General features: G+C 31.7%; 5 protein-coding genes and 1 long non-coding RNA gene across 7 annotated transcripts in view; 2 read left to right on the plus strand and 4 right to left on the minus strand.

The window, feature by feature from the left end:
• Nucleotides 1–16: 16 nt before the first annotated feature.
• On the minus strand, nucleotides 17–3,591 carry LOC139102898 (elongation factor Tu, mitochondrial). The gene is made up of 6 exons (XM_070657090.1): nucleotides 3,407–3,591; nucleotides 3,135–3,187; nucleotides 2,908–3,070; nucleotides 2,518–2,825; nucleotides 1,782–2,443; nucleotides 17–1,703 (listed from the first exon to the last, which is right to left on the minus strand). Exons 1-6 carry the CDS (start codon nucleotides 3,441–3,443, stop codon nucleotides 1,511–1,513), a joined length of 1,416 nt encoding a protein of 471 aa, XP_070513191.1. The 5' UTR covers nucleotides 3,444–3,591; the 3' UTR covers nucleotides 17–1,510.
• Nucleotides 3,592–3,673: 82 nt separating this feature from the next.
• On the plus strand, nucleotides 3,674–6,322 carry LOC139102892 (WD repeat-containing protein 46). The gene is made up of 6 exons (XM_070657074.1): nucleotides 3,674–3,815; nucleotides 4,150–4,880; nucleotides 4,955–5,271; nucleotides 5,348–5,672; nucleotides 5,756–5,869; nucleotides 5,963–6,322. Exons 1-6 carry the CDS (start codon nucleotides 3,803–3,805, stop codon nucleotides 6,059–6,061), a joined length of 1,599 nt encoding a protein of 532 aa, XP_070513175.1. The 5' UTR covers nucleotides 3,674–3,802; the 3' UTR covers nucleotides 6,062–6,322.
• Nucleotides 5,866–7,775, minus strand: LOC139102912 (chymotrypsin-2-like). Its single transcript, XM_070657114.1, has 5 exons — nucleotides 7,683–7,775; nucleotides 7,442–7,598; nucleotides 7,110–7,368; nucleotides 6,829–6,966; nucleotides 5,866–6,627 (listed from the first exon to the last, which is right to left on the minus strand). The coding sequence occupies exons 1-5, from the start codon at nucleotides 7,735–7,737 to the stop codon at nucleotides 6,412–6,414; spliced, it is 825 nt and encodes a 274-aa protein (XP_070513215.1). The 5' UTR covers nucleotides 7,738–7,775; the 3' UTR covers nucleotides 5,866–6,411.
• Nucleotides 7,776–8,390: 615 nt separating this feature from the next.
• Tfap-2 (transcription factor AP-2) overlaps nucleotides 8,391–15,429 on the plus strand; it is a 202,420-nt gene continuing 195,381 nt past the window's right edge. Inside the window, exons 1-3 of one of the 2 annotated variants that reach the window (XM_070657081.1) lie at nucleotides 8,391–8,623; nucleotides 8,794–8,886; nucleotides 14,693–14,785. The gene's annotated coding sequence lies outside the window, so the exon portion shown is untranslated. Of the gene's footprint in view, nucleotides 8,624–8,793; nucleotides 8,887–13,921; nucleotides 14,523–14,692; nucleotides 14,786–15,429 lie in introns of those variants that run through there. The other variant, XM_070657082.1, reaches the window with a different exon arrangement.
• On the minus strand, nucleotides 9,472–11,460 carry LOC139102816 (chymotrypsin-2-like). Its single transcript, XM_070656959.1, has 6 exons — nucleotides 11,406–11,460; nucleotides 10,886–11,042; nucleotides 10,538–10,790; nucleotides 10,207–10,347; nucleotides 9,727–9,895; nucleotides 9,472–9,482 (listed from the first exon to the last, which is right to left on the minus strand). Exons 1-6 carry the CDS (start codon nucleotides 11,458–11,460, stop codon nucleotides 9,472–9,474), a joined length of 786 nt encoding a protein of 261 aa, XP_070513060.1.
• Nucleotides 12,712–13,648, minus strand: LOC139102929 (uncharacterized). The gene is made up of 3 exons (XR_011545797.1): nucleotides 13,568–13,648; nucleotides 13,327–13,483; nucleotides 12,712–13,253 (listed from the first exon to the last, which is right to left on the minus strand). It is a non-coding gene; the product is annotated as an uncharacterized lncRNA (long non-coding RNA).

Below are 15,429 nucleotides of genomic sequence, written 5' to 3' on the forward strand. Positions count from 1 at the left end.
GCGAGATTCATGCGAAATTAATATTAGAAGTCACTGTTTGCATACTTAAGTATGAACAGCAAAGTAAAACTGGACTGAGATATCACTAAAACATTAACTTATACCACATATACACGTTCTTAATAAAACCTGGTTAAAGAAAAACTTACTGTGTGTGAGTTAAAAAGTATGAATGTTAAAAGAGCGACCATCTTTCACGAGTAAGCGTCTCCACCACTTTCGTGGTGTAGTCTCCTAGTTTAATGGCAAGAATGTTCCGAGATTGAAGTGAAACAGATTCATAGCCTGTTGCGTCTGTCCGTTTCGACAAGGACTGTTTGCTATTTTTATAAGCAAAAGATGAATGTATGATTTGTTTAACTTAAACTAAAAATAAACAGTGGTTTTTTTTCTATGCAAGATAATTGTTCTGTTAGGAGTATGTGAAAATGTTAATCTTTGAAATCCTCGTTCCCATTAACTAAGAAATCCGATAGAAACAAAAATACATTGCATATAAGTAACACTACCGAATATCTAACAAAAAAAACTAAAAATGACACTCTGCAACATGTATATTTAATTCTTATGTAAGTACTTCTAATGTTTCATTGTTCTGCTTGAAGCAGATTGTATCAGCTGATGTATGAACTTTAATAAATTATCAAACTGTTTTTAAAGCTATAAGTAATATATGGAGATATTCAATGCTTTTATATTGATCATTACATAATCTGTTTTACTAACATTATTTATTTAAAATATTACTTGTATACTCACCGTCAGGAATGGCATTCATGGTGCTGCGACGGCGGCTAGCGTACGTGACTTTGGCGTGGTGTGCGTCGAATCTCACACGAAGCACGTGCGTAGAAAGGGGAACTACTACTACATCACTCGTACTCGGCGGCCGAGAAAGGGAAGTCACATACGCCAGCCGTCGTCGCCGCTTCGTCGCAGCAAACGCCATATCAGCTTTTCATTGTACAATGAAAGACAGATTTGGTATTTGCTGCGGCAACGGCGGCTAACGTACATGACCTTAACGTGGTGTGGTTCAATCACATATGAAGCACCGCAGCACATGCGCTACCGAGGGGGGAAATAGTGGGGGGAGTGGGGACGCGTTCCCGCCCACTTCCCACAGTCCTCGACAACCGACGATCCGCGGCGGATTAGCGTACGTGTAAACACATACCACGCTAAGGTCACGTATCATAGTCGCCGTTCCCGAAGCACGTGCCATGTCTACCTTACAGTGAACAATGTACCGCAAAACGCCGAGATCGAGAAAACGCACCTCATTACTTTTCCCCCCGTCTTCTCAATCCCTTTCCTTGGCTGTTTTGAGGCGTATTCTTTCGATCCTCTCGGCGCTCCGTGGCATATGTAAATCAAATTTTTGTTTAAAAGGAATGTCGGATATTACGAGTAGACATATATTTGAAAGTTTCAATTAAATTCTGAACTAACTTACGTTATTTTTATTACACGGCACAATCATTTTGTAACAAACGTTTTATCAAATACGTTAATTTTTTTGTGCTTTCTTCTCTTTTTTTAATATCGCTTTCTTGCCCTCGAGGAGTTCGTGTCGTTCATTGTCTGTAAGTAATTTCATAGTGTTGGTGATTACGCCAGTTCCTAAAGTTACTACTCCATCTCTTAACGTAAAACGTTGTCCCTTTTCCAATACCATTGGTCGTATCAATTTCAATATTAATCTGCAATAAAATATAATAAATACATAAAGGATAAACATAAAAAAATGAATAAAATTCTCATAAAATAAATCATCTTACGTGCTGTCCTCTCCTGGCATAGCTAAGTCCTTTCCCACTATCGTACATTGTACCGCAACGTCCCACGTTCTACAGAACATTTGTAATTGTATCATGTTCGCAATTGGTTTTCTCCTACCACCTTCTTCTTTAGTCAACATATAAACTTGCGTTTCTATATGATCGTAAGCTTTCATAGAGCCAGGTTTACACATTATCATTCCTCTTCTTACATCATCTCTCTTTACACCTTTTACTAAAGCACCAAGCTGGTCGCCGGCATGGGCTTCTTCCAATATTTGATGAAACATCTCTACACCTGTGACTACACTTTTTAAAACTTTATTGTAACCAATAAATTCACAATCTGTTCCCTTCTTGAGTTTTCCGCGTTCTAGTCTACCAGTAACCACAGTACCTCTACCAGGAATAGAATATACGTTTTCTACAGGAAGTAAAAAGGGCTTATCCAATTCTCTTACGGGAGTTGGAATATATTTATCTACCATCTCCAATAACTGCAAAATAGATTGTGAACCTATTTCGGGGTTTTTTCCTTCGAGTGCGCAGAGTGCACTACCTTTTGCTATTGGAATATTATCGCCATCGTAACCCATTTCAGAAAACAGCTCTCGTATTTCCATTTCCACTAATTCTACCATTTCTGAATCTGCAGCATCAATCTTAAAAACATTATTTAATACATTTATTATCTTATTTTTAGAATATTCTTTACTTGTACATCATTAATAAATACCTTATTAATAAACACAACAATATATTGAATACCAATCTGTTTAGCAAGGAGCAAGTGCTCTCTAGTTTGTGGCATTGTACCATCTGTGGCAGCAACAACCAGTATAGCGCCATCCATCTGAGCAGTGCCAGTGATCATATTTTTAATGTAATCTGCATGACCTGGGCAATCTGTATGTCCATAATGACGACCTTCTGTCTGATATTCAATGTGGGTGACATTAATGGTAATACCACGAGCTTTCTCCTCAGGAGCATTATCAATTTCATTATATTCCTTGGCTTTTGCCAATTGTTTTTCAGCAAGTACTGTTTATAAAACAATGTTCCATTAATTCAAGAAATTAATCAGCTTTTATTTACAAAGTAATTAATAATCCAGAAACAATACCTTTGGTAATAGCTGCTGTCAAAGTGGTTTTCCCGTGATCTACATGACCAATAGTTCCTATGTTACAATGTGGTTTGTCGCGATTAAAAACTTTTTTTTCCGCATAAAATCTCTGACTGATAACCGTTGGAAGAAATAGTTGACCGTTTATTTGACAACGTTGCTAAAAATAAAGATTAAAAATAATAAAAATTAAAGCACATTGTTTACGAGAAAGGTTAGCTTACACATTTCGTCAACTGGTTCGCAAAGATGATTTGCTTTAGAGTTTGTCTCAACACTGAAACAAAAGAATAATTTATCAGATAAAAATAAAGTACTTTGCTGTTGCTCGTACCTAACCCTATTTTTACAAAACAATCGCGCTTAATAATTAATTAATTGACAAAGAGATTTCGGCGGTAGAATAAAGACAAAATGTTTGGCAAAAGTTAGCTTGAAAATTACGCCATTGCCTTCAACGTGGAACACGGTCTCGAGTTTAAAGTTTAAATCATACCGGGACTAAAAATTGCTCTTGTAGAAATAAACGCCATGCCTCTGCGTAGAAACTTAGTTTTCCAACGTTAAAATCCACGTAATGAATCTACGACACAACGAAATCAGTGTAAATTAAAGAATAACGCAATCGCTCACTGAGGACTGCATGCAAATGGTAACCTAGAGTTATCTAGACTACTCCAGATTGCTCACAGCACAGTACACCACAGAAGCACTTACGTTGAACAACTACACCTTTTTAACATGGCGGCCGATGGTGCTGTCTCTATCGATGGCCCCTCTGCATTATGAACTGTTATGGCTAAAAGAATTGTAATACAGTTTCCACCTTGTTATCGAATAACAATTCAATTAAATACGGTGTTTAATACGTGATTAAAAATTGAAAATTAAAATGAAACCACCAGGTATGAGCAGGAAAATCGTGCTTTGTTATTCGATTTATGTTTTTCTCTTTTATTGACGCAATCAACGATATGTTACAACAGATTACATTTTGAGGTTAACTCACGTGTGCAGGAAAAATTCACACACAATAAAATAATAAAAAGATTAGATATTACTTAATATTGTAAAGAGAAAAATATTTTTACTTTAAATAATTGTTAAGTCTGGAGAATGTAATTAAAAATCTTGCATTACAATATATATTAAAATAAATTATGTATATATAGTATTTTTTAATTAGTATTTAGTGGCTGTAGTTTCAATTATTTAACATTACATTTGTGTCGTTTCTAGTGAACAAACGATATCATGAAAAGATGACAACTGTTAAAAAAAGGAATAAACACTCTGGAAAGATGCCAATTGATAAAACAATATTAGCAAAGTACTCTAAGGGTCCTGGAATTGAATTAAAACAAAAGACAAGTACAATAAAAAACAAAGTTTTGAGAAAAAAATTACAACAGAAAGAACAAGCTATAGAAGAACAGGTGGAAGCTTCTGCTAGAGCAGAATTATTATTGACAGAAGAACATGGCTATATGGAAGCAGAGCCTGGAGAAGTCACTACTGAGTATCGACAGAAACAAATAGCAGAGAGTGTAGATATAACAAGTGCAGCCAAACGTTTTAAATTAGATTTGCAATTTGGCCCATATTGTTTTAAATATACTAGAAATGGTAGACATTTGTTGTTAGGAGGCAAACAAGGTCATTTAGCAGCTTTTGACTGGGTGACTAAAAAACTGGCCTGTGAAATAAATGTGATGGAATCTGTGCATGATGTTACATGGCTGCATGTGGAAACTATGTTTGCAGTTGCTCAGAAGGACTGGGTTTATGTATATGATAATCAGGGAATAGAATTACACTGTTTAAAAAGAATGAATGGTGTAACCAGATTAGAATTTTTGCCATATCACTTTTTGCTTGCTAGTGGATCAAAGGATGGACACATGGCTTGGGTAGATGTATCTATAGGCAAACAAATAGCTCGTTATAATTCTCATTTAGGCAGAATATCTGTGAGTATTATAAAAAATTACATTTATTTTTTATTATTTATATTAAATTTTAAATGTTTATTAATTTTTAATAGGTGATGACACAGAATCCAAGTAATGCAGTATTGTGTGTAGGTGATTCAAAAGGAATAGTTTCTATGTGGTCTCCAAACTCTTATAAACCATTAGCAAAAATGCTTTGCCACCATCAATCCATTATGACATGTGCTGTTCATCCACATGGAACTTATATGGCAACCAGTTCTATAGATAAGTCAGTAAAAATATGGGATATTAGACAATTAGCAGGACCGGTAAGCGACTTACATCTTCGTTCACCCGCTCATCGTATGTCTTATAGTCAGTGTGGTTTACTTGCACTTGGAATGGGCAATGTAGTTGAAGTTTATAGGTAATTTTATGATCAAATAAATGTAATATATAATATAAGGACTTTTTACTATTATTTATATTTCTTTTTATGTTAGAGAAACTTCAAGTAATTTTACGCCATATTTGCGACATAGAACTGCTCGCAATGTAAACTGCGTGAAATTTTGCCCGTACGAAGACGTTTTGGGAATTTCTACGGCAAATGAATTTTCATCGTTGTTAGTGCCAGGCAGTGCAGAAGCGAACTATGACGCGCATGAGATTAATCCTTTCCAAACTAAGAATCAAAGACGAGAGACAGAAGTAAAAGCGCTTTTGGAGAAAATACAACCGGAATTAATTACTCTTGACTCAACTGAAATACTTGAAGTTGATGTACCTTCATACAAAGAAAAAGTAGAAGCAAAGAAGAAACTTTTAGTAAGAAATTAAAATATGTTTAATTCAGAATATTTTCTAATGCATAATTATGACGTTTAATATTGTAATAATGTTATTTTTAGTATATTAAACCAAAACCAATCAATTTTGAACCTCGACGAACGAAAGCTAAGGGAAAAGGTGGTACCGCCAAAATAATAAAAACTAAAAAAATATTGAAAGATTTAAATCGTCGGGTAAACATTTTGCATTTATTTAAAATTAATTTTGAATTATGTTTTGGTATTTATAAATTAGATCTCGAATAATATACATTGTTTTTTTTTTAGGAAATGATTGAAACTCTTCGTGAAGAACAGAAGGCAACAACGTCGAAAAAGACTGAAAATCAAAATAAAGATTATGGTGTATTAAACAGATTTGTTTAAAAAAATAACGTAAGAATATTATAAGTGTTATATTTAATATAAGTATATAAGTTCTAATAAAATTTACGTACACTTTCAAACAATAACTTTGAAAATTTAACAAAAACATAACGAAATATTATTAGTATATTAAAAAATTTTATTACGGAAATCATTGCTAAATACGGTTTCATTATAAATGTGAATTATTTGATCTGAGCTGTTTATAATAAGTTTTAGTATACGTATACAATTATCCAATAATAATCCAATTGTTTTAAATGTTTTGTTTTAAATGTTTTATTTTTATCGTAATATTCATCGATAAAACAAATTAATAGGTTTAGGTCCGCACGATAAAATATATTTTTCTACAAAAATGAATATATACATAAATATATCACAAAAAGTACAAAGAAGATATTTAATCGTTGATTGCTTCCTGCATTAATATAACTGTTGATCCACGGTTTGTAAGGGAGTACCCTAGTGAACACATCTGGATAGCCATTGCCGCATGGAATAGCATTAAAGGATGCAATGCCGATCAGCTCATTGTCGTAAGTAAGTGCACTACCGATGTCACCCTATCAAGGTAGCCGGTTTCGTATGTTAAAATTTATTAGAATTTTTACCGATATATCAATTCTTTAAGCATTAATACAATCAATTTAACATTAACGTAGACTAAATCAACGATGATTATTTTTTACTAAACATTTTTTTTTATTTCTAGCACTCTAAAGGTTTGTCATAAAGTAACAAGTTTATTTTACGATTATACTCACATCGCATATTCCTTTACCAATCGCTTGTCGACTACATATGTGATTATTGGTGATGTTTTTGTACAATTGATGACACAGTTCTTGAGAAAATTCCTTGACGTGAATTTCTCGCAGGCGATCCGACATCTGGCCATTCATCTAAAAGAAAAAGTATTTAAAACTTTTAATGTTTAAACCTTGATTTTGAAATAGTTAGAATTTATGTCGTCTCTGAAAGTTTTCAAGTATTTCAAAGTAATACTTATTAAAACTTGTTCTTTTATGCAATTTTTGATGCTTACCGAAAACTTTCCCCAACCAGTGACTATGAAATCAAGTTCCTTGTCAAAAGTTTGATCGAAAGGTATTAAGTTTATCGATTTGATAATTTTATTGAATGTAATATCCTTTGTTAGCCTAATTAAACCAATATCATTAATGCCTAGTGTCGAGTTGTAATTAGGATGTATTATTAGGGCTTCTGCACTGTATGTAACTCGTGTCGAAGAATAAAGATTGTTACTTCCAGCATCAACGAAAACATCGGTTGCGTTATGTAGACTGTAATAAATAATAAGCATTATAATTATTTTATATATAATTACGTTATGTAACAATTAAACAAGACATATACCTTTCTAAGCAATTTGCTGCGGTAATAACATATCTTTTACTAAGAATGGTCCCAGAGCAAAAATGGTCATTACGTCCGACATGCTTCAGTGACACTTGATAAGGATATCTGCCATCTGCAGCATCTGTGCCACCAGAAATTTGTGTGTTTGGCAAATCTGTTGATTGAAAGTGTTTATATTTTTTTATGCAATGTGATATTACAATTCATGTTCTAAAAATATTGTTAAAATTTAGTTTACCATGTGCATTACAATATGTTAAATATATAATAATGACACCAGTGATGGAAAACATAATGCTGATTACTGAAGTGTACAAAGCATGCCAGCTAATTTATATTATCGATCAGAGTAATCAATTGTCTACGTATTGTTTTGCACGATAAACTTTATACGCAGTAATAAGTTAACAAAGAGAATTACGTGCTTATGTCGCAAGAACGATAATATTATTTTTTTTGTAAAATCTTTTGAATGAGCATGATAAAACAGAAGCAGTTATTTTTTGCATTGTAACATATTTTCTCCGTATTGAAGTAAATATTACAAATCTAGCTAGCATTAAGAGCATATTATAATTGTTAACTAGCGTTTATAATAATTTTAAATTGATTGTTTCGAATTTTTCTTGTTAATTCTAATGTGCTTTGTGCATTAATATTTTTATTGATTTGATAATGCAATTGATTCGAGAAAGTGCGAAAAAGTTGCTGTGAAATCTACCGTTGTAAGTTCAATGCATATTAGAAAGCGTTGCATCGATTTCAGTATATATTTTCCTTTAAAATATATGTCGAATATTTCATAATTAGATTATAAAAAATTCAGTACAGTTTGCAATGCGCATTGCGCAGGTGCGTGGTTCGTTAAGCGACGGTCCGCATAGGGAGAAGCTCTATGCGCCATCTTGCTTTCGTTTCACTCGGCAGTCGAACAACTAGGAAGTGTTTATACTTCGTGCGGGACGCGACGGTTGTGAATTTGAAGACTCGAGGCAGACGTAGACCTACGCCATATACCCGAAATGTCGAACAAAGTATTCAACGTAACGATTTACGGCACTACCGTTTACGAAAGTGATACAACGAGGTTATTTCGACTACTTAAATTGCACTCCCGAATGACTGACGAACCGGCTACATTTCGTTTGTTGAATCACTTCAGTGACTTGGAACAAGAAGGTACGCCGGCGAGACATTAAATGTAACATATTAATTTCGATGCACGCGAAATAGCTGATAGACAATCGCTACTTACACAGTGAGTCCGCTAATCGGACGAAATAATTGTTTGCAACTGTGATACGTGCAACGTTTGCAATAATTACATTTGTCGTATAAACTTTGTGCAGACAAGGACAATGGTCAACGTCGCAGACGGTGTAAAAGGAGGGAGAGGAAGCTTGGGAGAAACATTGAGGCAGATTTGGCAAGACAACGTACGAGTGAGTATCTTTTTGTCAATAAACATAACCTTGGCTTGACGACGAGAATATTTGCGAGAAAGATGAACGTATGAACGAAGTTGTAACATATTTTTTGTGGTAATCTTATTTTATAAATTATTAGACTGTTATTATTTTGTCTAATAATGATTGAATTAAACAAATTAAGTGATAAAGTTCTACGTTCTTTTCGATGTCATCGGATTTATTGTCTCCATATAGTATAATATTTTTAGACATGTAAATAGTCGAGACTTGGATTTAGATTATTTATTAAGAAAGAATAAATTATGAGCAAAGAGAGAGAGGGAGAGATAGAAAGAGGGAAGGGAGAGAAAGAAAGAAATTAAAGTATTTTTTTATTAATTAGCTCAAACATTCTTTTATTAAAAATAAATTATTTTAATTACGTATTAAAATAACCGACATTTTGTAGATTAACTTAATAGTTAAGACAATCTGTTAAAACAACATGTTCTTGGGTAAAATTCATGAAAGCATAATGCACATATTTTTTGGACGTTTTCTAAAAATAATTTCTAAGAAAATTTATTACGTTTAGTAGCGACAAATTAATTTCGTGTATTAAGTAAATTCTAATTAAATTAATTTAATTTTAATTAAATAATATAGCTTTTGCATATACACATACCAAGAAAGGAAGCTTCTAATAACAATACAATTTTGCTTAAGAGGTTTTGTCTCGATATTTATTTTTTGAATTAAAAGATTACAGGCGGGCACGATAAAATATGCGTATTTATAAAATTGAATATGTACATAAAAATGTCATAATAATTCCGAGGAAAATGTTTAATTGCTGATTACTACTTGCATTACCTGCATTACCTGCATTATCTGCATTACCTGCATTAATGTAAGGATCGAGCCACGATTTAAAATAAAATACTCTGGTAAATACATCCGGCTGACCAACGGCGCATGATACACCATGAGATACGATGCCAACGAGTTTGTCTTTATAAGTAAGCGCTCCACCTGAATCAAACTGTAGAAATAGCACATCTAATGTTAGTCAAAATTGTTTATTGCAAATTAATCTTTTAAATATCAATTTGTGACATAAATAATTGTCGGTTAATCTTGTAAAGTATTAATTTTTAAAAATTGATATTGGACCTAACTTCACTTATCGAATTGTTTGAACGTTAGATACCACTCGATTTTTATGAATTCGATATCAAAGTGGATAAAGAAGTGTTATTATAAAAAAAAAAATTTTAGCTAGACGAAAATTGTCACGAGATAAACGCGTGTGCAATTTAATGCGTACGCAATTTCACGATATTGAATACTTACAAGGCACACTCCTTTATTATATGCTGAAAAAGTGCATATATGTTGATTGCTGATATTGTCTCCATATATGTTTCTACACTGCGATGTAGAAATTTCCGATAACGTAACATTTCGCAAATTTTTGGACACTGTGCCATTAATCTAAAAAGAATGTTTTAAGTTTAATGTTCAAAGGTTTGATTTTGAGATTGAAAAAAATTAAAATTTACATAATTTGTGAAGGCTTAAAAAACTTTTTTAATAATATTTATGAAAGCTCACTTTTCATAAATTTAGGTAATTTTTACTGATATATAAGACGTTTGGTAATAAACGTATTTTTTTCACTTACTGCGTCCCATCCCCAACCTGTGACCATTAAATTCTTCTTGGTAAAGTCTATGTCTTCAGACATTATGTCTATCTTTTGGACGTTTCTCGCGAAGGAAATTTTTGAGCGTAGTTTAATTACAGCAATATCATTAATGAATTGGAACGGCACGTAACCTTTATGTATTATTATGTCATCTATCTTCATATGGATTGTTTGAGAAGTAAGGCTATTACTTCCAGCACCGATTTGATATAAAGATGGAAAATATATACTATAATAGTTAATAAAAAAATAAATATTTTTTAAAAGATATATAACAATAATTCTTTAAGTAAGAGTAGGAAGAAAATAAGAAAAAAGACATACATATATTCGGCACAGTGCGCCGCGGTAATAACATATTTTTCGCTAACAATAGCTCCACCGCAAAAATGGTTTTGAAACAAGTCTTTTATAGATACTACATAAGGATATTTGCCTTCCTCAGCTTCATCACCGCCGACGATTTGCGTGTCTGGCAAACCTATAGATTTAAAATAATTATATTATTTTGTTATATATAATATTAAAAGTATTAATTGAATAAATTAATATTGTATTTTATAAATATGAATAGAATTGCGGATGATAATTTTATTACTATATATTTAATATAGTTTAACAACATTTTTTGTATCACGAATTAAAATTGTCACTTATTTTTTTTAAATATTTTAAACAAATGGTTTATTACGAAAGTGAGATAAAAGTACAAGAAACTATATAATTTTTAATTGGTCAGAGGTGTTATAATACAATTGTAAATTATTTATGACGCGTTTAATTTGTATTTTTTTTTTTTTTTTTTTTTATTAAAAGGATCTTTGTATTATGTATATCCACTTACCATTGGCACTATAACATATTAGACATGCAATTATGAAAAACCTGATAGAAGACATGGCGACTTACTGAAGTGAACGAAGCATGTTACCTTCGTTTTATATAACTATCGATTGAAATTATCACTTGTCTATATATTGATGTGCGAAATAATATTCGGGTATTGATAACAGGAAGAGGCGTTCACAGAATGTGTCATTAAAGTAATAATATATTTTTTGTAAGATTTCTTTCTGAGTCAGCTATTTGTTTTATGATTATATTTCGGAAATAGCTAATCAAGTTATTTTTTACAAAACTTTAGAGCGTATTTTCTTAATAGTTATGTCTAACACAATTATACAAGTTTATCAGCAAAACTATTGTGGTAAAAATTAAAACTGTACTGAGGTAAATAGAAATAATTTTTCGTTTTTTTTTGTGTTATTTATCGAAAATACAATAAAGTTTTAGTACATGGTCAGTTTTTAATATTAATTATATTTTTAGTTGATTACAATTTGTCAAATTTATAGTTGTTAGAGATAAATTAAATTTTTTAATCTCTTTTTTGCATGAATAATTTTACAATTTAGTAAACAGGTTGGTAATTACTTTGCTGTTTTATTTTAATACAATAAAGACAGTTAACGTGAGAAATTTCGAATAACACGTGATAAATACATAGTTTACTATAATATTATAATATTCCAGTATAATGTTCAATCCACGGTCGGTAGGAAATTACTCCAGTTGATACATCAAGACCACCTGTGTTGCATGCAGTGTGACTGTATGACATTAGACCAACTAAAACGCCGTCAGCAACGAGAGGACCACCACTGTCACCCTATAAAATAAATTTATTTAATATTGACTAATTTACCATTGACTCACACATAATTTATTTGAATTTGTCACAACAGTTTAATAATATATACACATTTGTTGATAAAATCACATGATATTTAGGACTTTGTTTTAATGAAAAAATGGTAAAAAAAATTTTATTAGTTGCTTTTTGAAGTTAAAGAAAGCAAATTAAAATATTAAAAAATGTGTATTATCTTTTGTTTTTATTAATTAGATAAAGTGATAGTAACCCATAGTGGCTTGCTGATAAACTTGTTTTTTTAATAATTTATTATAATGAAATAAGATATCAGATGCTGTTTTTTTTTTTTTCTTTTACGGTTACTTACATCACATATTCCCTTATTTATGTTTGTGAAAGTGCATAATTGAGTATTTTTGATGTTTCCATATACAAGGCTGCATAATTTATGGGAATATCCCTTTACTATCATCTCTTGCAAACGGTTAGCATTTGGCTCGTCCAACTGAAAAAATTTCAACGTATCTAATATTTTATTCTATTAAGTTTTTTCCATTAATTTTATATTTATATTTTAAAGAATATACGTTTTGCGACTATTATTTTAAATAGAGAAATGTAACTAGAAAAATGAAAAAAGTTGAAATTTTTGAGAAAGTTTGGTATATTTGCTTCGAGACTACCCCAGCCTGAAGCTAAGAGAAGATAATTTGCGTAATTACGATCTGCGGTTGGCAAAGCGATTGGTTGAACATTTGAATTAAATTTAAATACTTTCAAATATTATAATCAAATATCATTAAGATGCATCGACTCGTTGTACCCAGCGTGTATTATTAAGTCCATAACGTTATCGATTTGATAATTTTATTAAATGTAATATCATTTGTTAGCCTAATTTAACTAATATTATTAATGCCTAGTGTCGAGTTGTAATTAGAATGTATTATTAGGGCCTCTGTACTGTATGTAACTCGTGTCGAAGAATAAAGCTTGTTACTTCCAGCATCAACGAAAACATCGGTTGCGTTATGTAGACTGTAATAAATAATAAGCATTATAATTATTTTATATATAATTACGTTATGTAACAATTAAACAAGACATATACCTTTCTAAGCAATTTGCTGCGGTAATAACATATCTTTTACTAAGAATGGTCCCAGAGCAAAAATGGTCATTACGTCCGACATGCTTCAGTGACACTTGATAAGGATATCTGCCATCTGCAGCATCTGTGCCACCAGAAATTTGTGTGTTTGGCAAATCTGTTGATTGAAAGTGTTTATATTTTTTTATGCAATGTGATATTACAATTCATGTTCTAAAAATATTGTTAAAATTTAGTTTACCATGTGCATTACAATATGTTAAATATATAATAATGACACCAGTGATGGAAAAGATAATGCTGATTACTGAAGTGTACAAAGCATGTCAGCTAATTTATATTATCGATCAGAGTAATCAATTGTCTACGTATTGTTTTGCACGATAAACTTTATACGCAGTAATAAGTTAACAAAGAGAATTACGTGCTTACGTCGCAAGAACAATAATATTAATTTTTTTTGTAAAATCTTTTGAATGAGCATGATAAAACAAGCAGTTATTTTTTGCATTGTAACATATTTTCTTGGTATAGTCTCCGTAGTTCTCCGTAAGTAAATATTACAAATCTAGCTAGCATTAAGAGCATATTATAATTGCTAACTAGCGTTTATAATAATTTTAAATTGATTGATTCGAATTTTTCTTGTTAATTCGAATGTGCTTTGTGCATTAATATTTTTATTGATTTGATAATGCAATTGATTCGAGAAGGTGCAAAAAAATTGCTGTGAAATCTACCGTTGTAAGTTCAATGCATATTAGAAAGCGTTGCATCGATTTCAGTATAAATTTTTCTTTAAAATATATGTCGAATATTTCATAATTAGGTTATGAAAAACTCAGTAGTTTGCAATGCGCATTGCGCAGGCCCGTGGTTCGTTAGGCGACGGTCCGCATAGGGAGAAGCTCTATGCGCCATCTTGCTTTCGTTTCACTCGGCAGTCGAACAACTAGGAAGTGTTTATACTTCGTGCGGGACGCGACGGTTGTGAATTTGAAGACTCGAGGCAGACGTAGACCTACGCCATATACCCGAAATATCGAACAAAGTATTCAACGTGACGATTTACGGCACTACCGTTTACGAAAGTGATACAACGAGGTTATTTCGACTACTTAAATTGCACTCCCGAATGACTGACGAACCGGCTACATTTCGTTTGTTGAATCACTTCAGTGACTTGGAACAAGAAGGTACGCCGGCGAGACATTAAATGTAACATATTAATTTCGATGCACGCGAAATAGCTGATAGACAATCGCTACTTACACAGTGAGTCCGCTAATCGGACGAAATAATTGTTTGCAACTGTGATACGTGCAACGTTTGCAATAATTACATTTGTCGTATAAACTTTGTGCAGACAAGGACAATGGTCAACGTCGCAGACGGTGTAAAAGGAGGGAGAGGAAGCTTGGGAGAAACATTGAGGCAGATTTGGCAAGACAACGTACGAGTGAGTATCTTTTTGTCAATAAACATAACCTTGGCTTGACGACGAGAATATTTGCGAGAAAGATGAACGTATGAACGAAGTTGTAACATATTTTTTGTGTTAATCTTATTTTATAAATTATTAGACTGTTATTATTTTGTCTAATAATGATTGAATTAAACAAATTAAGTGATAAAGTTTTACGTTCTTTTCGATTTTATCAGATTTATTGTCTCCATATAGTATAATATTTTTAGACATGTAAATAGTCGAGACTTGGATTTAGATTATTTATTATGAAAGAATAAATTATGAGCAAAGAGAGAGAGAGGGAGAGATAGAAAGAGGGAAGGGGGAGAAAGAAAGAAATTAATGTATTTTTTTATTAATTAGCTCAAACATTCTTTTATTAAAAATAAATTATTTTAATTACATATTAAAATAATCGACATTTTGTAGATTAACTTAATAGTTAAGACAACCTGTTAAAACAACATGTTCTTGGGTAAAATTTATGAGAGCATAATGCACGTATTTTTTGGACGTTTTCTAAAAATAATTTCTTAGAAAATTTATTACGTTTAGTAGCGACAAATTAATTTCGTGTATTAAGTAAATTCTAATTAAATTAATTTAATTTTAATTAAATAATATAGCTTTTGCAT

The sequence above is a fragment of the Cardiocondyla obscurior genome, linkage group LG05 (genome assembly GCF_019399895.1).
Source record: "Cardiocondyla obscurior isolate alpha-2009 linkage group LG05, Cobs3.1, whole genome shotgun sequence".
In the NCBI taxonomy this organism is placed as follows: domain Eukaryota; kingdom Metazoa; phylum Arthropoda; class Insecta; order Hymenoptera; family Formicidae; genus Cardiocondyla; species Cardiocondyla obscurior.

What these genes read in the sequence shown, in the direction of transcription:
- LOC139102898 (XM_070657090.1), bottom strand. Translation starts at nt 3,443, where the DNA reads ATGGCGTTTATTTCTACAAGAGCAATTTTTAGTCCCG. An exon ending in GACAGCAGCTATTACCAAAG is followed by an intron (nt 2,826 to 2,907) that starts GTATTGTTTCTG and finishes TTTTATAAACAG; the next exon opens with TACTTGCTGAAAAACAATTG. An exon ending in TTGTTGTGTTTATTAATAAG is followed by an intron (nt 2,444 to 2,517) that starts GTATTTATTAAT and finishes AATGTTTTTAAG; the next exon opens with ATTGATGCTGCAGATTCAGA.
- LOC139102816 (XM_070656959.1), bottom strand. Translation starts at nt 11,460, where the DNA reads ATGTCTTCTATCAGGTTTTTCATAATTGCATGTCTAATATGTTATAGT. An exon ending in GCGCACTGTGCCGAATATAT is followed by an intron (nt 10,791 to 10,885) that starts GTATGTCTTTTT and finishes TAACTATTATAG; the next exon opens with TATATATTTTCCATCTTTAT. An exon ending in CAGGTTGGGGATGGGACGCA is followed by an intron (nt 10,348 to 10,537) that starts GTAAGTGAAAAA and finishes CATTCTTTTTAG; the next exon opens with ATTAATGGCACAGTGTCCAA.
- LOC139102892 (XM_070657074.1), top strand. An exon ending in CTCATTTAGGCAGAATATCT is followed by an intron (nt 4,881 to 4,954) that starts GTGAGTATTATA and finishes AATTTTTAATAG; the next exon opens with GTGATGACACAGAATCCAAG. An exon ending in TGAAAGATTTAAATCGTCGG is followed by an intron (nt 5,870 to 5,962) that starts GTAAACATTTTG and finishes TTTTTTTTTTAG; the next exon opens with GAAATGATTGAAACTCTTCG.
- LOC139102912 (XM_070657114.1), bottom strand. Translation starts at nt 7,737, where the DNA reads ATGTTTTCCATCACTGGTGTCATTATTATATATTTAACATATTGTAAT. An exon ending in AACATATTGTAATGCACATG is followed by an intron (nt 7,599 to 7,682) that starts GTAAACTAAATT and finishes TTCAATCAACAG; the next exon opens with ATTTGCCAAACACACAAATT. An exon ending in TTGGTAAAGGAATATGCGAT is followed by an intron (nt 6,628 to 6,828) that starts GTGAGTATAATC and finishes CTACCTTGATAG; the next exon opens with GGTGACATCGGTAGTGCACT.